At 45.2% G+C, this 24342-nt stretch overlaps 1 protein-coding gene across 3 annotated transcripts in view; it reads left to right on the forward strand.

Annotated features, from left to right (window-relative positions):
* Window positions 1-5453: 5453 nt before the first annotated feature.
* Window positions 5454-24342, forward strand: part of KIAA1549L (KIAA1549 like) — a 248277-nt gene continuing 229388 nt past the window's right edge. For 2 of the 3 annotated variants that reach the window (XM_082748887.1, XM_082748888.1), the window contains exon 1: window positions 5457-5787. In XM_082748887.1, coding sequence (XP_082605013.1) covers window positions 5553-5787 — 235 coding nt within the window. In that variant the 5' untranslated portion in view covers window positions 5457-5552. Of the gene's footprint in view, window positions 5788-24342 lie in introns of all 3 variants that reach the window. The other variant, XM_082748886.1, reaches the window with a different exon arrangement.

Consider the following 24342-nt stretch of genomic DNA (forward strand, 5'->3'; position numbering starts at 1 on the left):
TGATAGATCTTTAAAATAAAATTTTAAATAGAAATATCCTTTATATACTTAAGAAAAGCATTTTATATAACAATAACACCAAAGATTCATTGAATGTTTTGTGCCAGATTCAGTTTTTCTAACACTTTTATTGAGAGATGATGTACATAACATGAAACTCACTAGTTTTAAGTATTCATTTAAATGACGCTTAGTACAGGGAGCGCCCGGGTGGCTAAGTCAGTTAAGCGTCTGACTCTCGGTTTCCACTCAGGTCATGATCTCTTGAGTCAAGAAATGGACCCCTGAGTTGGGCTCCGTGCTCCATGGGAAGTCGGCTTGAGACTCTCTCTCCTGTCCCTCTGTCCCTCCCACTTGTGCTCTCTGTATCACAAAAATAAATCTTTTTTTTTTTAAAGATTTTATTTATTTATTTGACAGACAGAGATCACAAGTAGGCAGAGAGGCAGGCAGAGAGAGAGAGAAGGGGAAGCAGGCTTCCTGCGGAGCAGAGAGCCCAATGCGGGGCTCGATCCCAGGACCCTGAGATCATGACCCGAGCCGAAGGCAGCGGCCCAAACCACTGAGCCACCCAGGCGCCCCTCAAATAAATAAATCTTAAAAAAAAATTAATTTTAGTATGATTACAGACTTATACATCTGTAACCATGATCTAATTTAGAACATTTTTCTCACCATAAAAAGAAACCTTATGCCCACTTACAGTTGGCCAGTCCACATTTTTACTCCCTAGCCTCAGGCAACCACTATTCCATTTTCTGTCTCTTTGAGTTTGCCTTTTCCGGACATTTCATATAAATGGAATCATCTGATATTTGGCCTTTTATGACTGGCTCCTTTTACTCAGCACAATATTCTCAAGGCTCATCTGTACTGTAGCCTGTTTCAGAACTCTGTTCTTTTTATTGATGAATATGCTATTGTAGACATTTTATTTATCTACCCACCAGTCAAATGGAAATTTGGGTTTTGTAATTTTTGGCTCTTGTGAATCATGCTGCTATTAATATTTATATTCAAGTATTTGTGTGGACATAGGTGTTTATCTCAGGTAGATAATCTTGGCATCTTGGGTTAGACATCTGTGGTTTTCTGAAAGCAAGATCCTGAGGTTTTACTTTTTTCCTAAAGTCACCAGTTATTAGGTGATAGATTAGGACGAGATCCCAGTTTGTAAATCTCTGAGATTTTCAATGATTTTGATCCTACTTTCCACCCTACAGAGGGGCTGAGAAAAGGGCTTCAGACAGCGGAGGTGGAAGTTGAAGGCTAAGAGATGCAGTAACGATGAGCCAGTCCCATCGTGCGAAAGCCTGGACCATGCCCCCGCTCTGCAATTAGCTGAGCCCCAGGAGCCCCAGAAATATTAACAAGACAAATTAGCCCTAAAAAACTGCGTTCTCTCACTGGAGGCTTTGGAGAATAATTAGCCAGAACCTGGGAGGCTGAAATGTTGTTAACAGGAGACCAGTGCAAATCAACAAGGCCTGAGTTGGGAGGTTGCTTTAGGGCCGAGGTGAGGACTGAGATCAGCCTCACCCCAGGGGCACTCAGAGCTGGCCTTAGTGGGTGCCGGTGCTGTACCGCTGGGCCTTTTGTGCTGGGCCCTGGAGCAGGATTTGGAAGGTTCTTTCAGAAAAGTAGGTGGAGAGAAGAGGAAAGGGAAAGAAGAGGACCTACGATTCTGCAACAGCCTTTTCTCTCACCCTCCTTCTGGTCCATTCTTGGGTGAACGGACCAGGGACACACAGCTGATCCCTCACTCTGCTTTAAAAACTCTCGCATAGCTCCCTACTGCCCTCAGGTATAGTTAATTCAAACACACCTTTTTATTCGGGGCGGTTCCACAGAGTGAGTCACACACTTTTCTCAGGGGGGGACACCGAGACTCAGGAGGGGGCCAGTCAATGCTGGGTGTCATAGAGCACTGTTCCATGGGCGTGGCAAAACTGTGTGTCTTCCTCACTTGACTCGAAGTACAGGGACAGTCAAGGCAAGGGCCCAGCGCATGGTAGGAACCGAAGGACTTCAGTGTAGACTTGGGCTTTGTACAAGTAAGGAATGTCAGTAAGAGATTAGGGCTAGAGCAGGGAGATCTAAACAGAAGCCCAGGTATCTCCCCTAAGGCAATGTGGGAAATCTCCCTTCAGGGCCAGAAACCACCCGCTGAAGATTGACCTTTACCCCTGGCCTAACAAAGTACTTTGCAAAAAGACAGACACTTCTAACACTATGTAGCAATAATCCCACATAGGGAAAGTCCCAGAGCCTTCCTTTCAGCAGACTAAAGTGAACGAAAGGGTTTATAGGTTAGGAGGAATGTATTTGTTATGTAAGATTGACTGAGTGCTTACTGTGTGTCACGTGTATTTCTAGATGCTTGACAGGTTATCAACTCAATCCTGTAAGGTAGGTAGTCTTATCATTTCCAGGGTTATAGGCGAGTCATATAAAGAATATGAGACTTGCCCAAAGTTATGCATCTAGTAAATGGCATTTCTGAATTTAAATATCTGAGTCGTCAAGTTTTGGAGTCTATGCCCTGACTCATCATTAATCAAGGACAGGGATCTCCTCAAGCTTCCTGCACCAGTAGAAAACCTTGCCACAGTTGTTCCTACTCTTCAGCCTCACCACGTCTGCGCCGGTTTGGGTCTCCTGCCTGGAAGTCGGGTCTCCCCAGGTGCCTTCTGTGCGGCCCTCACCGGATAAGTCGCTCTCCCTCTGAGAACGCTGCGCGTCTGTCTTTCCAGCTTGCTATTTGCTGGGCCTGGCAAACTGACCATAAATGGTGGCTTCTTCCTTCCTCCCTCCTCCTCCAGGCGCGGAGAGCCCGCTCCCCTACCCACATTGCCACATGGCTAGGCCTGTGGCTCAGGGCTCTGCCGGAATCGCTCCGCACCGCCCCGAGGTAATGCTGCCCCCGCCTGCGCCTCTCACCAGACTGCGGGCTTCCTCAGGACAAGAATCGTGTGGGCTCTGGCCGCCAGCCTCAGTCAGCAGAGAAATTCAAAGAAACAGGTCTAACAACCAGGATCATGGAGAGGAAATTTCTATCTTGTTGCAGTTTGGCAAATGATGTTGGAGGGGAAATCCCAGTTAACACATAGAGGACATGTTTTTGAGATACACAATTGCTGTCTCTCAACCCCATGGAACTTGCCCCCCCCATCTCTTGTTTTTTTCTCTCTCTCCCTAGAGATTTTATTTAATCATTTGACAGAGAGAGAGAGAGAGAACACAACAGGGGGAGGGCAGGCAGAGGGAGAGGAAGGTGGGGGGTAGGGGCAGGAAGAAGCAGGCTCAACGCTGAGCAGGAAGCCCAGTGTTGGTCTCAATCTTAAAACCCTGCGATCATGACCTGAGCCCAAGGCAGATGCTTAACTAACTGAGCCACACAGGTGCCCCTCTCTTTTTTTTCTCTAAATGCCCATAGTGAACTCAGCTGTGGTCTGATCCTGTCTCTTGCCCACAGCTTCTCCCCTTCTAGATCTTTTCTATCTCGGGCCAGCAAAGCCCCCTCCCTCTCCCTGGGATCATCACTTGCTGCCAGGACCATTCCTCCCGCCTTGTGATGTTGTCTGATTGACAGCCATGGACCGGCTTCCTCCTCAGTGCCTCAAAGTCTTCTTTCTTGTCTCAACCACACCATAAGTTTCTTAAAAATAGCAGAACTAATTTAATTGAACAACCAACTGAAATCATAATAACTCTAAGAGGGCATTCTGTATTTCAATAAATCTTGGATGCATTAGAAAACACATCTGACGTCTGAGAAGTTCATATATGGGGGGAAAAAAACCCACCAACCAAGTGTCTTAGATGAAATATGGTGTTATTTCTATCCTACTGATGCACAATGAGTGAGATATCACACTTTTCCACACCCACTAGCTGGCTTGCAGTACCCTGGGCACACCAGGCCCACTCTGCTTCTGTGCTTTTGCTCTTGCTGTCCCCTTACCCGGAATGCTCTCTCTGTGAGCCTTATTCCCTCCCTTCCTTCAGCTCTTCGCTGAAATGTCACCTTCTCAGTGAGGCTTTCCTTCACTCCATCTAACGTGGCAACACTCCTTCCCTGCCTTTCATTCATTTTGTTTGTGGCCGTTGTCCTCAGTGTCTAGAATGGTGCCTGATTCATAACAGGCGGTCAGTGAGAATTGTTGAATGAATAGAGTTTGAGCTTCCTGAGGTCAGGGATGCGTGCTTTTGCTCCCCATTTACATCCCCAGTGCTTAACACAGTAGCTGGCAGGCAGTGGGCTCTCAATAAATATTTATTGGCTGAGAGAAGCACGAAGCTCTGATGAACGAGGGAACTAGCTTAAGGTCATCCAGCTTGGCAAGGGGAAGAGCAAGGAGGCCAATTCGGCTGACTCGGAGGCCTTTTGTTCTAGTGGATAGGGACTGCCTATTTCTACTTGCCGGAAGGGACTTTTATGAAAAGATTTTCCTTTGGTCTTCCCAATGCGCAGAGCACTGCTTTGCACCTAGTATGGCTGCAGGAAATATTTATAATGTGCTTTAGTCCAGCATGTTATTGCAACTAGGCCACAGTCGCTTTAGTTACTCAGGGGTAGTAAACCGGGCATGCAGGTGTCCGCCGGCCCCTCAAGAGAAGTAGTAAAGCAAGCAGCACAAAGCGCGCCCCCCTATCTGCAAAGGGCTTTCCAAAATCCAGGCTGAGGAGCTTATTGGCCTCTTCAGTACGTGGACCACGACCATCTAACCCTCCACCCCTTTTTGGGGGGCCGGAGGACCTCTCCTGGCGATCTCCCCTCCACTAGATGGGAGACGGGAAGGAAAACCAGGGGAAGGAGAGGGACGTCCCCTCCGACCTCCCGGACAGCTGCCTCCACACCCCGCTCCGGACCTCCGCGCGCTGGAACGGCCGCGAGGGGTCCCCCTCTGGGCGGGGGCTGGCGGGGCGCGCGGGAGCGGGGGGCGCGCTGTAGGTCCGCGCGGGGATGCGCGCGCGCGCCTGCTTCGCCTCCCTCGCCCGCTCCGGTAGCTACGTGCTTTCTTTGTCAATGAGGCGCCGCTCTGAGCTGCAGTAACACTCTCGGCCCGAAAGCCGGAGCCGGAGCCGGAGCCGGAACCCGAGCCCGAGCGAGCGAGGAGAGCCAGGCGGAGAGGCAGCAGCCGGCGGCGGGAGGGAGGTCCCGAGCGCGCCCCGCGGCCGCCAGCGCCCGCTCCTCGCCGCCTCGCCCCCTCGGTCCGCCGGCTTCGGCCCCGGGGTGGGGGCCCCGGGCGGCGCCCGTCCCACCCTCGCAGCCCGGGCGCGCCGGCGCGGGGCGACAGGCACCGTGGCAACCCCGGCCGGCTCCCGCCGCGGCTCCATGCGGCCCCGGGCCCTGCGCGGGTGAAGCCGCGGCTCCGCGGAGCCCGCCCCGGGCGCGGCAGGACGAGCGAGCCAGTCGCGCCGCCCGGCGCCCCCGCCCTCCGGCGCCCGGGCCATGGCCGGAGATGCCCGGTGAGGACCGGGGCGCCGAAGGCTGGGCTCCCCGGCGCGGTGCGGAGCGAGGCAGCGGCCTGGATGTGTGAAGCGTCCCCATGGCTCGGCAGGAGGCGAAGCCCCAGGGCCCGAGGGAAGCTGGGCCGGCGGCACGGGGGCGCAGGGGCCGGGCCGGCGGGGGACCAGCCCGCCGCCCGGGCATGAGGGGCTCGGGGCCGGCGCCAGTTGCCCGGGCCGCCGCGTCCCAGGATGCGCCGCCGCCGCCGCTGCCTCCGCTGCTGCTGGGACTCGTGCTGCTGGCGGCCCTCTCCGAGCACTGCCTGGCCGACACGGGTAAGCACTTGGCGGCGGCTTTGCGCCCATGGAGGTTTCTGGAGGAGCGGGGCCGCCCGTCGGGGCCGGCACCAGACGGGGTGGCGGTGGATGGAGAGGTCTTTGCAGCACCGGCGCTGGGATTTTCTCCGCCCTTTGCTGCTGCCGCGGCAGGAGAACTGTCAGAAATCTGTCTCCCGGGAAGGCACCGTTGGGCGGGGAAGTAAAAAGAGGTGCATTCGCATGTTCTTTCTGGACAAGTTGCAGGTCCTTCCCAGTGGTCCCGGCAGGCACGCTTCATTTAGGTAAAGACCTGGGGTGTTAAAGACACCTTAAAAGGGATGTGTTTTAATAGGACACATTTCAGGGTGGGGACGTCCACTGTATTTTGGGCTCCCTCTTGGGTGTCCACTTTGTTACAGCTGCATGAAATGGCCAGAGTTTTAGGCAATTCCAGGGTCGGCTTCCCAAATAGAGTTTTCGCCTGCATATATTGACAGAAGATCCGTTTCCTTTTGGGATAGAGGTACCTAAAATAATTGCTTGCATCTTGCAAAGGGATCTAGGCACCGATCAAGTATATAACCCACTGTTTGCTGGAGGGTAGTTAAAAATAATCACGCTTGTCTCTTAAACGCCCAACAACCCCAGGAAATAGATTTCTGTAATTCCTCAGGCGATTTTGGGAAATCTCTTATAACTATTTGCGGGGGGTGGGAGGTGTTATTCTGCTAATGTGCTTCAGACGTACTGTGCAGTCAGGAATCGTCTTTGAAATAAGAATGATTACTAGGACACTTGTAAAGGTCAGGCTTTTGTTTGTGATGAAATTCCGGGTTTCATTTATCAAGGAATATAGCTCTCACTTTAGCAAATGGGATCCTGTAGTTACGGGATTTCTAGCAAGTGCTCATGAAGACTGCTTTTTCCCCAGCCTACTCCTTCCCCCAATTAGGTTAAATTTCTAATTATGAAGGATATAAGTAGGAGGATTTCAGGTTAAAATTATTGCCTGTCTTCAACAGCTTAATTCAAAGCCCCCCCCTTTTTGATTCATTTAAAGAGTCTCTGACATGAGGTGTCTGTGTGTACAAGTTACTGTCCAGAAATTTTCTGTTGTGATTATAGTGGTGACAAAGTTTGGTAATCTTTGGATGGGTGCCTGAGACCTGAGAAAAACCTTTGAAGAATTAAACCTTCAGTTTTTATGCCTCTAGCAGTTTTCAGTGATGTGTATTTGGCATAATGCCTAAAAGGTAAGTCCAGAGTCAGACACATGTAAATGCCTTTGTATTGTGTGGATCAGAAATACACTTGGAGTTTTTATTTGAAATAAATCAGAGTCTCCGGTAGTTTTGTATACTGTTTATGAGATGTTAATTTTTGGAGGCTGTTCATTTGAGTGCATATACCAAAACTGTTCAGCCATCTGTAATATGTGAAATTTGGAGTTTACGTATTGTTCTTGTTCAGCCTGATGTCGTATGATTTCCCCCGATCAGTCTGGAATTTCTGTTCTTCCTTCGGATCACTGACCCTTCTGAACCTGACTTGACTTGGCTCTTCCCTCGGGTTGCTAGAGCCTGACTTATGGGACTGTTGGTCTTTATCTTTTAGTTTTAGTCCTGATGTCCTTTTTCTTTTTCCTCTTACTGTGGTGATCATGGGGATAATTAAGAAAGGTGCTTTGCTTAAAAGGATGGTAAAAATCATTAAAATTGATATTGTTCCCCAAGAACTTCCCCTCTCATTGGAGTGACTTGTTGCTTCTTGGGGGTGCCCTTTCTGCTGTCACCCTTGATGACCAGTTTCCTGGGGTCTAGCCCACCTGTGGATCCAGAGTGTACCGCTGGGCTCCACGATTTCCTGTGAGTTGGCTGCTGATTCAGTTTCATGGCTTAAACCCTGGGTTCCCTATCCTGCCTCCTACCTGCTCTCATGGGTTCTCTGATTTCCAGTTGAGGCAGAGTCAGTCGTGGCAGGGTAGGTGAGTCCTGGGGCCAGTGCAAGGTATCCCAAGGGATTGGTGTAGAGAACCAGTGTCTGGAGGGAAGCAGGAGCCTGGATGACACCTTCCTGGAAACTTTAACTTCCGACAACCTGGTTTTGGACTTTTCGGAGGGGTAGCTGCCGTTCGGTGCTATTCCTTGCTGCTAAATAAATGTGTCTGATGCTGATTTGCATGAGAAGCCAGACCTAGGATACTGAGATCCTACTAAAGGTGCTAATTTGCTGCACTCATGTCTTTGCTGTGCCTTGTTTTCTAAGCAAGGCTAAGGCAACATTTACTTGGGTTGAGAAAAGAGGGGAAATAGTTTGTTGGAAGTTTGTTTGAAGAAAATCTGTAGCCGTTGTTGAGAACCTGTGTGCTCCAGAGTCTTTACAATGTCCTCCAGCCTTCCTCCGCCCATCCCACCCAATGCTTTTGCTTTGACATTCCTGGGGAATTTGTGCTCGCTCCTCTTTGTCCTATAAAGGGAAGGTCTTCAGTGTCCTCCCTCGGACCCCCTTCCTAACCTCCATCTCCATGGGGCTCTTGCTCCAAGGCAATAACTTGTGTTTTGGAGATGGGAGACTGGAGTGGGAAAGGAGTCTCTTTAGAGCAGCGAGCTCCTCCGACAGCCTTTAGCCTCTTCTGCCCTCAGGGGCTCCAGGAAGGGTGCCCAGGAACCAAAATGACTTCCAGCCTCCTTAACTACTGATCCTCCATGCAGTTCATGTCAGTCTGTCTTTACCATGTGCCGGCGCAGGTACAGTGCTCATTCCTTTCTGTGACCTTGCCTCCCCGGGCCTCAGTTCTCTGATCTGTAAAATGGGGTCATAGCTCTAATCTCACTGGGTGGTCATGAGGATCGAATGAGTTGATAGACCTGAAGTGTCTCAGACGGGGCTTGGTATACGTAGTAAATGCGTCGGGAATGCTAGCTGTTCTTATAAAGGGACTGAACCTTACTGTGTCCAGGTGCCAGGCAGGGGCTGGGGCTGCAGCAGGGAGTAAGAAGAAGGCAGTGAGTAGAAGCTCCTCATGAAGGGAGTGATGTGCACCCTTGAATTCGGATACTATGTGATTAGAGCTCATAAAATGAAGGAACAGCTAATTCTGGGGGAGCGGTGACCCCTTAAAGCATAAGTAGGTGCTGGCAGGATTGATGATGACGTTCAGGCCAGGAAATACTAAAGGACTCTGTGGCCAGAGCATAACTTGCCCACAGTGAGGAATATTCCAGACTTTCTCCATGCCCTGGGGCTTTCCCAAGCCCTCCTCATAGGGCTTGGCACCCTCTTTGCCCTTCTCTGAAAGGTCCTCTGCTTCTCCCACCTACTTGTAAGTTCCCTGAAATCTCCCTCTTGCCTATTAGGATGCCCAGTGCTATGTAGGCACTTATTAAACTTTCAGCCTTCTTAGACTCCTGTTCCCTCAGTGTGGCTGATTCTGTGCTTGTTGGAATAATTATCTCATTCAAGTAATCCACAGTAAGTTGTGAATGGCTGCTTTAGTCAGGGCATGTATTTTGCATTTTGGAAGAAGGGTTTGCTGTTCCTGGGACATCTCTAATTTAGCACAATATATAGGGGAGTTAATTTTGGCCTAGGATGTTTCTCATACCTCTCTCTAACCTTGTACTGCATCGTCAACTTGGAGTTCCATTTGAAACTGGTGCAATAGTTCACTTGTACGTTCCTTCATTCAGTGGATCTCGAGTGTCTCAGCTTTCTGAGGTCACCACAATGAACGAAAAGAAACTTTCATTTTCATGGAACTAGCCTAGTGCTTTCTAAACTTGACTGTGCATGTGAATTCCTTGAAGATCCCCTTAGCATGCAGGTTCTGATTTTGCAGGTCTGGGATAAGACCTGATGTTCTGTATTTCTTGCAAACACTGGAGTTTCATTGACGCCCCCCCCCCCCAAGTGGCAATAAGCAAATGACTATAGGCTGGATGGTGGTAAGACAAGTAAATCATCGCAAGGGGATAGCAAGAGGCTGATGCTGGTGTGTCTGGGTGCGCCCTTATGCATGCACTTATTGATAGAGCGGGGAGGGAAGACCTCCGTGATCAGATGACATTTGAGTAGCTACCTAAAAGGGGAGGAAGATATTCCAGGCAGGGGGGAAAGCAAGTGCAAAGGCCTTGAGATGAGATTGTGTTTGGGATGGCTGAGGACCAGCATCCCTATGTGGGTGGGTAACTGTGTGGAACTGAGTGAACAAGGGGACAAGAGTTAAGCCATGACATTGAAGAGCTGGCTGAGGCCAGGTTGTGTAGGACATTTTGGCATGGTGAGAACTTGGTATTTTATTTTGAATGAGAGCAAGGAAAAGGTGACATGCTCTGACTTCAGTTTTAAAAGAATCTCGTTACTGTGGGGAGATAAGACTGAGGTCAAGGGTAGAAGCAAGGAGACCAGGTAGAATGACGTAGAGTGGTGAGAAGTGGTGAAATTTTGGACATCTTTTGAAGATAGAGCTAATACAATTTTCTTATAAACTAGATGTGGGAGAAAAAGAGAGGAACCAATTGCATGCCAAAGTTTTTGGCTCGAGCGACTGGGAAGATGAAGTTGCCATAAATTGAGAGGCAGGAGATTATAAGAGGCTCAGGATTGTGGGAAGGAAATGAGTTGGTTTGGGGTTTGTGAAGCTTAAAAGGTTTATTAAACGTCTAAGTTGAGATGTCCAGTAGCCAGTTGACTATAGTAGTCTAGAATTCCAGGCAGATATTGGGTCCAGAGCTATAAGTTTGGAAGCGATCAGCATGGGATTGGACGAGAAACCTAGAGAGTAAGTATGGAAAAGAGGGGTGATCTGAGTCCTGGGATACTGCAGCATTTAAGGGTTCAGGGGGAAGAGGGACCAGCAAAAGAGACTGGAGAAGTCTAGCAGTAGACTTTGGGTTTGGAGATGTGAACGTGTTTGGTGTCCGGAAAGTAGAGGGGTTGGAAGTCTTACTGCAGTGGGTTTAAGAGAGAAAGGAAGAAGAGAAATCAGAGATAGTGGGGAAAAAAAAAGATAACTCTTTTAAAGGCTTTTCTGTCAAGGAAAGTAGAATAAGAGGGGATGTGGATCAAGAGAGATTTAAGATGGGTTATAATTGCATTATGTTTGCCCTTTCTCATTTTTTAACATTAAAGATGTACAGCAAGAGTGTTTGACTTGGTGATTTCCCCCTAGATACAGACAGTCCAATAAAATGTATTTGAGCTTTTTCACTCTCAGTATTAATTATCAGAGCTTCAAAGATATTTACAAGATGTCCTCAACCTTGCCTCTATTTCTTTCTCCATCTCACACACATGTAAAGGAGGTTTGGTGAATAGTAATACTCTACTTTTAATATTGACATCAAACAGAAGTTAGAACCCCCCTCCCTGACCCACACCCTCCCCTAAAACCGAACATCACTGTGAAAACATGGAGATACTGCCTTCTGATGACAACTGGAAAATCTCTCAGAAGCCTACTTATCTAAAGTCTTAAATTACTAGAATATGATCTAAGAATATTCAAGATGTGCACACTTCCTTTTTCATTTTTATTACTCTTCAAGCCTGTGTTGTGGTCTTTCTTTCTTTCTTTAAACAAACAACAACTCTACTCTTCTCTAGACAAAAATGAATAGTTGGAATGATCCTAAAACATTTTCGTTGCTTGACAACATATTACAGGGGATTTCTAAACACACAGAGGGACACATTATTCTAGGTCACTAGATGGCTGCCTTGAATGGTGACTCTCTTTGGGGACTTCAGGTCCAAAGGAGCAGTTGGCAGTCTGGGTATTGTGAGTATCAGTTATTGTAGCTGCTGGGAAGGTGGCAAGTGAGTCGCATTGATTTGATAGTGTTTATCAACCACCTGGCATAGGCGAGGCCAAGCTCTTCACCAGGTACTTGAAGTATAGTGCGGACCCAGCTAGGCCTGGCTCTTGGCCTTGAATAGTCTACTGCCGAGGATAAGCAGCCCTTACTCAGTGGGTGGAATGGCAGGTCCATAAAATACTTTGTGAGCTGGTTCAAGTTCGGGGACGTGGCAAGACATAGGGTGTGTATCTGCTTTGTGCAAAGAGGCAGTTCTTGTTCAGCTACAGCCTGGGAGGCAGAGGCCCAGGCTGCCAAAGTTCTGCCTTCTCAAGAAAAGCTGGGTCTTTATTTAAAATCTTGTTTTCACATGTCATCAACTAATTCAGATTTTTGAAATGTCATGCTGTACAAAGAAAACACGCCCATGAGCCACCACTTTTTTCCCCCTTTTTTAAAGTCAAGTTTATGAAGGTATAATTTACATACAGTAAAATTCACCCTTCTTAGGTTTACTGCATGATTAGTTTTGACAGAAGTATATAATCATGGATCCACAACCACAATTCAGATATAGAACATTTCTGTCACCTCCAAAAATTTCCTCCTGTTCCTTTGTAGTCAGTCTTCTCCCTGCTACACCTCCAGTCCCTGACAAGCACTCATCTATTCTGTCCCTATAATTTTGCCTTTAACTGAGGCTCCTAGAAATGGAATCGTACGGTTTGTAACATTTTTATGTCTGGCTTCTTTGATTTAATGTAATGCTCTTGACAATCCTATATGTTATTGCATTTATGTATCTCTATTTCTGTACTTTTTTTTTATTGGAATGCACCCCAGTTTGCTTATCCATTCACCAGCTGATAGACATTTGGGTTGTTTCCAGTTTTTAGCATAAAAGTTTTTGTGTGGGCAGCTTTCATCTCTTGGGTAAATACCTAGGAGTGAGATTTCTGGATCTTTCATTAGGTATGTGTTTAATCTTATAAGAAACTGCCAGATTCTTGGGGCGCCTGCGTGGTTCAGTCTTGTAGGCATCTGACCCTTGATAGTGGCTCAGGTCATGATCTCAGGGTTGTGAGATCAAGCCCTGCATGGGGCTCTGGGGTGAGCATGGAGCCTGTTTAATATTCTCTCCCTTTCCTTCCCCCACTTAAAAAAAAAAAAAAAAGTAAAAAAAACTATCAAATTCTTTTCCAAAGTAGCTGTACAGTTTTGTATTCCCAGAAGCAATATGTGAGTGTTCTGGTTGCTTCTCTGTATCCTCATTTGCACTTAGTTTTGTCAACTTTCTTTTTAAATTTAAAATTCTGGCTCTTCCAGTAGTTTTTAGTGGTATCTCATTGTACTGTTAGTTTGCATTTTTCTAGTAACCAATGATGCTATTGCTGCATTCATTTTCTTACGTGCCATCTGTCTCTTTTGAAGTGTCTGTTAAGCCCATTTAAAAAATTTGATTGTTTTATTATTACCGAGTTTTGAGCTTTCTTGATGTATTTTAGATGCAAGTTGTTTATCAGATAAGCTCTTTGCCAATATTTTCTCCCAGCCTGTGGCCTTTCTTTTTGTTTCATTAACAGTATTTTCTAAAGAATAGAAGTTTTAGATTTTGATTAACTTCAGTTTATCCGCATTTAAATTTAAGGTTTATGGTTTTGGGGTGAAATAGGTGAAAGGGATGAAGAGCACACTTACCCTGGCAAACACTGAGTAATACATGGAATTCTCGCATTGCTGTAGTACCCCTGAAACCAATACGACATTGTATATCAACTACACTGAAATTAAATTAAAATTAAAGAGGCTTCATTCCACATTAAAAAAAAAAAGATGTGTAGGATTTTATATCCAAGGATAGGGATACTTGCCTAATTCAAGGTCACAAACAGCTATGATTTCTTCTAGAAGTTTTATAGTCTTATTTTTACCTTTAGATCTATGGTCCATTTCATGCTAATTTTTGTATTGGATGCAGGGAAAGAGCCGAGATTAATGTCTTTTGCACGTAGGTGTGTAATTGCTCCAGCACCATTTATTAAAGAGATTATATTTGTTCTGCTGAATTATGTTGGTACTTTATATGTGAGGGTTTATTTCTGGAGTCTCTAGTTCTATTAATGTATACTTCTTTCCTTGTGTCGGTTAAACACTGTCTTGATTTCTCTAGCTCAGGTTTCCTTAATCGCAGCATTGCTGATGTTTTGGGCTAGATAATTCTTTGTTGTGGGGGACTGTCTTGTGACTTATAGGGTGTTTAGCCATTTCTGGCTTCTGTCCAGTAGATGCCAGTAGCTCCTTCCTTCCCCAGTTGTGACAACCAATTAATGTCTTCAGACATTGCTAAATGGCTCCTGGGGGCCATTGACTGAGCTCCCATAGTTAAGTCTTGAAATCAGATAGTGTGAATCCTCTAATTCTTTTCTTCTTTTTCAAAATCTTTTTGGATTTTCTCAGTCTTGTGTTTTTCCATAGAGATCTTAATATCTTTTTATCAATCTGTATAAAAAAGACTTGCTGGAATTTCTACTGGGATTTTATTGGAGAAGATTGATTTCTTGACAATATTGAGATTTTTGAACCATGAACATGTTTCTTTCCATTTAATTAGGCAGTCCTCCTTTTCTCTTGTCAGTGTTTTATAGTTTTCATCATACAAATTTTGTTCATGTGTATTTCATGTTTTACAATGCTTTGGTAAGCAGTACTTTAAAAATTCTTCATTAATATATAGATATGTGATTTTTAAGAGATTAACCTTGTCTCATGTGACCCTTCCAAACCCACATTAGTTCTAGTAGCTTTCTGTAGCATCTTTGGGATTTTTCTTTATTTCAGATCTTCATGCCTTTTATTTCTTTTTCTTGCCTTATTGCAGTGGTTACAGCTTTTCAAGTACATTGTTGAGTAGGAATGGGGAGAATGGGCATCCTTGCCTAGATCTCATTTGGTCTTTCACTAATAAGTATAATGTTGGTTGTAGTTTTGTTTTGTTTTGTTTTGCTTCATTTTGTAGAGGTGCTTTATCAGGTTTAGGAAGTTCTCTTCTATACCCATCATAAATAGGTAGTGAATTTTGTCAAATGCTTTCTCTTTATCTGTTGAAATCACCACAAAGTTTTTCTTTTTTAGTCTATCAACAGGCATTGGTTGATTTTAGAATGTTGGACCAACCTTGAATTCCTGGGATAAACTCCAGCTTAGTCATGATGTGTGTTCTGGCTGAGCTTGATTTTCTAATCTTTTTGTTGGAAATTTATAAAGTCTTATGTTGATGAAAGATATTGATTGGTATGTAGCTTTGTTTTCCTGGTGTGTTTTGTCTGGTTTTGGAATAAGGGTAATGCTGATCTCTAAGGTGGTTGGAAAGCATTCTTTTTTATGTTTTATGGATGTATTTGGAGAGAATTGGTATTATCTCTCCCCTAAGGCCTATGGTTTTATAGATGAGATTGAAGATTTCTTAAGGGTTTCTTTAGTAAATTAAAAAGTATTAGATACCTCTAGTACATTTCCTCATTCTTGGGGCTAACAGTGGACACTTCCTAGACACGAAGACATTGGTTTGGTTTATGGTCTAGGGCAAATGACATGGGTGAGGGGAAATTATGTTGGATGTACTCAGGAGACAGGTCACCCCTAGCCGGCTGTTGCCTATTTCTCAAGTCACCTCACTTTTCAGGGCTTTAGTTTTCTTATCAGTAAATAAGAGCCTAACGCTCCTCCTTCTCCCCCCATTCCCTGGGCTGTGTGTTTATGAGCCCTGGGCAAATGTTTCCATGGGTTAGACCATTTGTATTTCTTAGGTCTTCCTACCTTGGTGGCAAGCCCAGTCAAGGACTCTCATCACAAAAGGAAAGAGTTTTCACATGTTCTCTCATGGTTCCAACTTGAAGCCCGGATAAATATTGGCTTATCTTTAATCTTCGTTGGCTTTTAAAAATTGCAAAAGTTATAACTTTATTAAATTCAAACAGTATACAGGTGTATGCAGTGAAATGCAAAAGGTCTGGTTGGTTCCGTCGCTATTTCCTAGACTTGTACTGTGAGGCAAATATGAGTTCCCCATACAAATATCTGTATCCATGTACATATCCTCGTTTAATATTTTTTAAAGATTTTATTTATTTATTTGACAGAGATCACAAGCAGGCGGAGAGGCAGGCAGAAAGAGAGAGGAGGAAGCAGGCTCCTCGCTGAGCAGAGAGCCTGATGCAGGGCTCCATCCCAGGACTCTGGGATCATGACCCAAGCCAAAGGCAGAGGCTTTAACCCACTGAGCCACCCAGGTGCCCCCCTTTTATTTTTTAAAGAGATTAAGGGTGGGGGCACCTGGATGGCTCAGTAGGTTAGTGTCTGCCTTCGGCTGGAGTCATGATCCCAGGGTCCTGGGATCAAGAGCCTATGTATGGCTCCCTGCACAGCAGGGAGTCTGCTTCTCGCTCTCCCTCTGCCCCTCCCTCCACTGATGCGCTCTCTCTCAAATAAATAAATAAATAATTTAAAAACACTGAAATTTTAAAAACACTGAATTTTTAAAAGGGTGTGATATTCAGAATATTTATCACTTGATACTATATCATGATCCTTTTCCCATGTTAAGTAAATTTTGTCACAAGAGAATTTTAACTTCTCCCTGAAAAACAGAAAAGCCTTTACTAGAAAAGAAAACTGTTTTAAAACCACTGACTGCATTCAGACCTATAGAGTTAAACCCTCTCCTTAGACCATTTCTCCTATTTTCTCTGCTCCTTGACCCTCTTCCTTGGAACCAACTTCCACAGATGCTAAGGAAAAATCATAAACCCTCTTAAACACCAAACAGAACAGGGATAAACACTGTGTGTAAACTAGCTAACACAGATGTAAATAAGGCCAAGAAGCTGCCCCAAGTATTTAGCCCAAGGACATTGCTGCACCTGCCATCTGTCCCCTCAGGAGAATCTTCCCCTAATGCATCCTAACCGCGAGAGGGGAATTTGATTTTGATTTTGATTTATATGTGTTAAATCTATTCTTAGCCTGAAATAAAATCTCCTGACGTCAGAAACACAATATGGCTTTGTTATTTATGCAGTACCAGTAAATAGGAAGGTCTAGAATATTTCTAACTTTGCTCCTGTGACGTGAAATTCGGAGTGAAGTACCTCAGGGAAACTGGGACCCCCCCGACCTCCCCCCCACCTCAGTTTCTCATAATGAATGCTGTTCCTCTGTCACTTGTCTCCGTATTTACCAAATGTCAACAGCAAACCAAGGAGGGCTAGAGAAAAATGTGAAGTTTGTGAAGAAAATGTGTTGAAATTAATGGTGCCGCTTTCTAAGTCCTTGTGTAAAAAATGCTGAGCAAAAATATCTCTCAAACCTACGGACTTCATTATCAAATAATGAGTCTTTGTTTTGAAAAGAATAAGAGGATCTGGATTACAAGCGTTATTTTGAATCTAATTAAACCAGATGGAAGTGTATTAAAAAAATCAGGGCCATAGAGCTGTCTCAGGCAGGTTCCTGTTATTCTGTTACTCAGTACTGGAGATGAACACACACGGCAACCCAGTGCATCCTACAGAAACAAAGCCTTCCCTGCAGGTGGATGGACAATACTTTCCTGCCTCTGGTCCAACAAGAAAAACAACATTTTAAACAAGTGTTTCCCCCTCCTATGGCTAATGTGATATATTTACCTTTCCTTTCGGGGATAAGAGTCTCCAGAGTTTGGTGTCCCCCCCTCATATTTGTTGACATTCTCACTCTCTTGTTTGAATCTCATATCACTCTTGAGAGGGTGAAGGATGTGATTTGCTAAAGGTCACACAGTGGTCCAGGGATTTTTACATCATTCTGTGATTCAGGAATTCTGTGTTATTCTCTGATTGTACACTTACACTACCCTCTGATTCCCTAGCTACTTAACTAAAACTAGCTCAAGTCTGGGGCCTTTGGCCACAGGGGAATCTCATCTGACATATTCAGAATAGGAACAAAATAGAACCGGGCTGTGTGGACTGTATAGTTAACTGATAGAAATACTAGCTAATATTTTGCAGCATTTACCATTTGTGTCAGCCCATTTGATTTTTCACAACAACCCTGTGAAGTGGGTTCTGTTACGATCTCCATGTTGCGGATGAGGAAACTGAGGCACAGGGTAACTTGTATAGTTATTCATCCAGTATCAGGTGGGTAAGTGTCAGAGGTGGGACTTGAACCCCAGGCAGTTTGATTCCACAGCCCCTGCTCTGCTTCATAATGCTGCCTTCCTCCACAGTAAGAGACTGAGGTTACTGGCCTTGTGTCTCAGAGACCCTCTTTCTTTTCCCCCACGCTAGGGTCTGTCCTTCTGCCTATTCCTGCAGAGCGGCTTTCTCTGCTGACCCACAGCCACTCGATCCCCCTGTAACTAAACCTTGAGCCTGCTTTTGCTAGCTGTGGTACTCACTGCCTCCAGAACTGGCAAGACTTCTCAGTTTCAGGGCCCACCATCCGGTCTCTATCCCATTTCCCTATTTCCCAGGAGGGAAACTCAGGCTGTCATCATCTATCTAGCCAAGGGAGTGAGGAACGTCCCCCTCGTCTGATCAGCAGAAGCCAGGAGAGAAGGGGCAGGTGGTACAAACATGGCTTCCTGGGTTGACCCCTCCTTCAGCCATGGCCTGTGGTAGAGATCAGTTTCAAATAAAGTGGTGTGGCTAGGGGAGGCTTCCCCAAATCTGTCTCTCCCATAGCAGTGAAAACCAAGTTCATGGGCTGGAGTTGGCTCTACGAAAAACATCGAGGATAAGTGACCTGGTTTAGAGTGTTGGCCGATTTCCATGGTATAAATACTCCCACCATGGCTGACTTCCGACTACCGATGTGACGGTGGAGCCGGGAGGAGGTGCGCACAGTTGGCTCAGCGCCGACGCCATCCTATCCATCTGTAGACTCCAAGCCCCACACAGGCAGGGCACCCAGTACATGCAGGATGTCTCCAAGAAGCTTAAAGTCTAGGCTTAATGGGCTAACTAACTAGGTGGGTTTCGAGGTATGCGAAAGGAAACGCTATTTCAAGGAAGAGAGGGTGGAAGTTAGACGGCGCATGCGCAGCCTGAAATAGCTGGAATGATCACAGCCTTCAGCGTGCTATCGAGTGGGCACACGGAGATGCTTTCTAAAAAATTACCATTTCCTCCGCCTGGAATGTCTCACTTGTGACATAGAATGAACCCTTTCACTGATTTTAAGATGACAGGCCTCCTTTTCTTGGAGGTGCGTTGGTTTTGTTGTTGTCCTCGCTTCCCGAGGTCAGCAGTTCCTTCTCACTTGGGGTCGTCCTCCGTGGACTCCTTTCTTCCACCTTACAGATCTAGAGAGGTGAAGGCCTTGTGGTCTTCTAGGACACATCCTCCCGCTGAATCAACACTATTATTCTTGATGGGAGGCTTTTATATATGGTCATAAGGCCCTCTCCCAGTTCATGTAATTATGCTAAAAGCCAGGACAGTCTTGTGACTACCACACCTGAGGACTCGTCAGATGCTTTCACAGATCTTAAGGCTCATCTCATTGGCTCTTCTCCCTTCCACATCTGGGAGGTGGCTGGGAGTCCTGGCTTGTGTACGCTACTTACAGTTCAGCCGCCAGTTCCCCATCTTTCTGCCTGATGTGATGATGTCACTGATTCCGGCCAGCTCTGATGAAGGGTGGGGTTGGCCACTGGGAGATGGAATGAGGAAGTACTGACAGCATAGATCTCCTTCAGACATGGAGTTCCAAGCGTCCCACTGATGGAAGGTCAGTGTCTTTACCTATAAAAATAGAACAGCTAATTTATTCTTTTAATTTCCCAGGGGCTGTGCGAGAGACAAATTTGACAAGATTCTTCTTTTATGTTTCACTGGAGATTTGTCCTAGTTTGTGACTATGTTGACTTCTGGCTAGGAGGACTAGCATTTGTGAAACAGCTGCTGTCATGGTGGTCACCAGATCAGGAGTTCCATCTTTCACCCCCATGATGACCCTGTGAGGTAATTCTTGCCCGTTTTCCTTGGAGGAAGTGAAGATTGAGAGAACATTTAAGAAACTGCCCCGAGCAATGATAATAGCTACCATTTACTTAGTGCTATATACTTTATATACTTTAATTCTGTTGGTAGGCTGGGTGCTGGTCTCAGGAATAGAGTGCTAAGATTTGGACAGTAATGGTGGTCACAGGATTAGAAACAAGGGTGAACGTGAGAATTTCTTTTTCTCTCTTCTCCCACTTCCAATATTTTCTGGGGCTCCCTCTACCTATGTATCGATGAGAAAATTTAGTTTATTTTCTTATTGACTCATTGCTAGGATAAAAGTTCAATTGTTTTCAACCTCTGTAGTTTTGATAGAGGACTGTTACTTCAAGATTTTCCTTTCTGTATGTAACAAATTTCAATTGTAGTATACTTCATTATACCTAAACGGATCGTGATCTGCTACCTTTTGTTTGTCAAAAAACTTAGTGTCACTTTTCAGAGTTGCCTAGGTATGTTTTAGCAGTACACAGCATGGAGGGCAGGAGGTCTGATGGTTTTCCTATGGTTTGAGTTTTGGATTGCGGTACATCTGAAGTAATTTTGTTGTTGTTATTTTTGTACTTTTTCTGATTTTTTTGGGAGTTGGTCTGAGTCTAACTAGAAAGAATTGATTGTATTTTTTTTCTTTCCCCATAGGAATACAGGTAAAATCCTCCACATCTGGTTACCCATGGCATTGCATGGGTAGTTATGATGGGACCATATGGTCTGAATTAAATTGCTAGAGCAATTTAAGGTGATGGTACAGTGTTTGGGGCAGCAGATAGATAATAACCTTTGTCTGAAATAAATCCTATTACATGGCTATCAGGCTATTGGAAATCTACATTCCCATCTATTGAGGGGATGCTGATGGTGCAGCAGCCTGGTTGCAAGCACCTGTGTCTCCCAGACTCTGCTTGAGTCCCTTTTCTCAGAAAACTGCCCATAAGAAGTCGGAAAAATGTAATGAAAATAGAAATGCATAAATACAGGCCTCACAGAAGTAGCCAGTTCAGCTATTTACAGAAGTATTGTGAGAGGAAGGAGACTAAGGAGGTGGTGCTGGGAGGATGTCTGAGAAGTTGGCTTAATCTGAGGGAGGACCTTGAACCAGTCTTGGGGGAAGAATGACCCGAGTGATCTCCAGCCTCAGTGGGAAACTCAGGAAAACTGGGCTAAACTAGTTTGCATGGGCTTGAACCCACATGATGAGTTGCAGATGCAATGAGCTATAGATGATGGGCTAGAAAGTGAAAACCAACCAACCAACCAACCAACCAGCCAACCAACCAACCAACTAACCAGCCAACCAGCCAACCAACCAACCAACCAGCCAACCAGCCAACAAACCAACATACAAAGCCCTAGTCCTTTGCCACGGATAGTGTTCTACACTGCTTGCTATTAAGTTAAGACTTACTCTTTTATTCATAACCAGGTTAGAAGAAGAAGAAAAATCACCACTAATCCCAGCAATCAAACACAACCATTCTTAGGGTTGCTGCCTTTCCTTTCATCCTTTTGCTTCGAACATCTTTTACATATACAATTGTAACCATAACCCATCATGATTTCTGAATCTTTAGATGCGGGTTCCTAGTTGACATTATGGGCAATTTTTGTGATTCATCTATACTATAGTCTAATGATTTAGTAATCAGTTAAATATCCTAATTGTCTCCTTTTAAAAGATTTTTCAGCTCTAGTTAGTGTTTATAACATCCTGAGATTTTTGTGAGGGTGAGGGGAAGAAGATATTTTTCTTCTCTGTGCTAAATGTTTTGCAAGTCACCAAGCTTACCTGGTGGCTGAGACTCCAGGCGGTGAGCTGGCCATCTGGTCAACGTGGACATCACCTCCTACAAATAGGCATCTCCCATGGTGGAACGCCATCCAGAGGGCCATGGTTCTGAATCCCCCTGGCTCTGTCCACTGCCCACAGGCCATCTGTTCCCCCCACCCCAGGGCTTATTTTGGTCTGCGTGCTGACGGATGCGATCTCTTTTGAGTCACCTGTGCCCACCTTGGTTTCATTTATTTATTTATTTATTTATGTTTAAATCTCTTCCTACGCCTCGGAAATGGTTCCACATGGTACTCATTCAGTTTTATGAATTCAGAGTGACAAAGATGAAGAAGGGAGGAGGATGTGGCCAGGTTTTGTCATAGGCTGTGGTGCTCCAGCTCCTCTTCATTGTGGGTCGTCTGCCTGTGGGCTCAGCTTTTAGGCTCACAGCTTGAGAAAGCCCGCCCTTGCTGAAAGAGCTAACCCCGCTTGTGCTGATAGGAAACTGACCTTTGATTCCTCCCCAGTTAGTTGCTTGTCTCAAGCCAACTTTAAGAAGGACGTTTAATAATCTGTTCTGAATTTAGTATTAACTAGTGGGAAAATAATTTTTGTTATTTTGACATAATGTATATTTTGACAATGATTTTGGCAGTCTTGTTGGTTTCTGCCCTTTTAGGTAGAGTACACATTTGCGAGTCAATGATATTTGTAGATGTGTAGAAATCAATCAGTCAGATGTTTACAGAACATGCGTGATGTGCTAAGGAAGGCCAGTGCCTGGGGAGGTTTCCAAAGGGGGTACCAATAGTGCTTTTAAGAAATATACACAAGGACATACACAGTTGCCAGAAAATGGTTCATTAACTATGGAAGGTAAAACACCCAGATGCAAAGTGAGTGATACAAAGAATGGAAGTTATAAGAATTCAGCTCCTTTTTATTCCTCATGGACTGGGCTGTCAAGTTTGGTATCTACCTTGCTTTGGGTTCCAATAGGAATGGACTGGTGGGTCCCTAATGTGGAGAAGCTGTCTGGAAAGGCAAGGATTGCTGAGTGTCCTTCGGGGACCTCCAAATTGTTGATTTTTTACCAGAGCACGTCAGAGAGTGTCAGGCAACAGCAACGGAATCTTTAAAAGAGAAGTTGGCATTTTGGTCCTGAAATATGTTCTTGCCACAGGACACAGTGGAAATTGTGGAATAAAGTTATCTTTGAGCTGTTCTTACTTGAATTACCTGAACCTGTAGGAGATCTTTACTACACAACTCTGTGACGTGTACTTTCCAGTGACAATAAGAATTTCCACTTATTATGGGAATGCCAGCTTTGTTCCTGCCTCTGTGCTGAGGGCCTGATGTACATGTTTTGGTGTCTTACCTCCACGGCCGTTTCATGGGATGTGACTATAATGATTCTTGTTTTACACATGGGGACGCCGAGGCTTACAGGGGCGATGTGACTTCTGCCAGGACCACAGAACATGAGAATGTCTCGGTCCACTGTGCTCTGTCCTTTGCTCTGCTGAGTACTCCCCATGATTATATAAAATACAAATAAAATAAAAATCAAGCAGTTTTACGTGATAGACACATATTGTAAGCTTGATAGAGAGCTTTTACATTCGCCACATCTCTAGTATGACCTGGCCACAAAGCCGGCGGGAGTGTGGCTCTGGCCACAGGAAGATCCACGTTTGGGTCTCCGAATTTCAGATTTCAGATACACACTATATGGCTTTAATTTCCAAGCTCTTATTATTGGGGATAATGAGAACTGACTAGATTGGGTTTTGGCAAACCCCCGCCCCCTCCAAGTGCTTGAAATTCAAGTTACAATGGCCAGAATTCTAAAAGAATTTTATAGAAATTTATGTAGCTCATACGTACAAATTGAATCATTTGTTCTTTTGGTCCCGTGTCACTCTTTAAAAAAATGCACAGGCCTGAGTCACACTGTGGCTGCATCTAAATAAAATTTAGATGCCGCAGGATACGGTTCTGAATCCGCCCTCTGAGCTCGGTAAATTATGATTTTGTTTGGGGACTTGTTATTTTCCCTGCCCTCGGTGACCACCGCATTTCTCATGCCGGCAATATTGAAAATAATGTTTTGGTCTCCAGTTACCTTTTATGGAATTTACCTAAATTTATACCAGAGAACTGGATCTGAGATGAGTATTGAGAATGTCCTGCATCTGTATGCTCAGTTAAAAAATTTCCAGTACATTTCTTAGGTCACTGATCTATTCAACAGTAATGACTGGGTGCTTCCATGGGCCAGCAGTTGTGCTCCCCTGAGCACTGTCCTTTTGTTTCTCAGCAAAGCCACTAACCATCTCCGAGTACCCAGCGGTGCTCACCTGTCTCCCAAACATTTGCTGGAGGCCAGCTCTCTGGAGGGGTTGTCAGGTGTTAAGGCAGAGTCATAAGCATCTAGAACATGTTAGGATAGGAGGACCCTCCCAGGCATCGGAGCACAGGGAGAATCCCCCGGAAGCAAACAAACTAAATGCTGCGTAGGCAGGTGACGATCATTTAACCCGTCTCCCTCATTGTACAGATACGATATTGAGGCTCCAAGAAGAATCATTTGCTCAAACGAAGTAACCAGCACTATCGGAGCTTCATTTTAGGATTTGGCGACCTCTTTGGCTTTAAGCTCCGCCAGTTGGATTAAGGAATAAAATTGCCTTTTAAAACATTTTTCTGTTTTGACTTTTATATTTTTCGGAAATAGCCAACCCCTGGTGAAGAGAATGACTATCATCAGCCCGGGTTTCTGGATTATGAACTTCAGACGCACAAAGCTGACACGACTCACTCATTGTCACTCTGCTGGTTAATGACAGAATCCGACCCGGAGCTTGAGAGTCCTGTCCCTTTGTCACCACGGCCTGCCTGGAGCAGGGCCCTTCTGTGTCACTGGGAAGGGAAGAGGGAAGAATAGGGTTGGACG

Source organism: Mustela nivalis (genome assembly GCF_964662115.1).
Source record: "Mustela nivalis genome assembly, chromosome: 9".
In the NCBI taxonomy this organism is placed as follows: Eukaryota; Metazoa; Chordata; class Mammalia; order Carnivora; family Mustelidae; genus Mustela; species Mustela nivalis.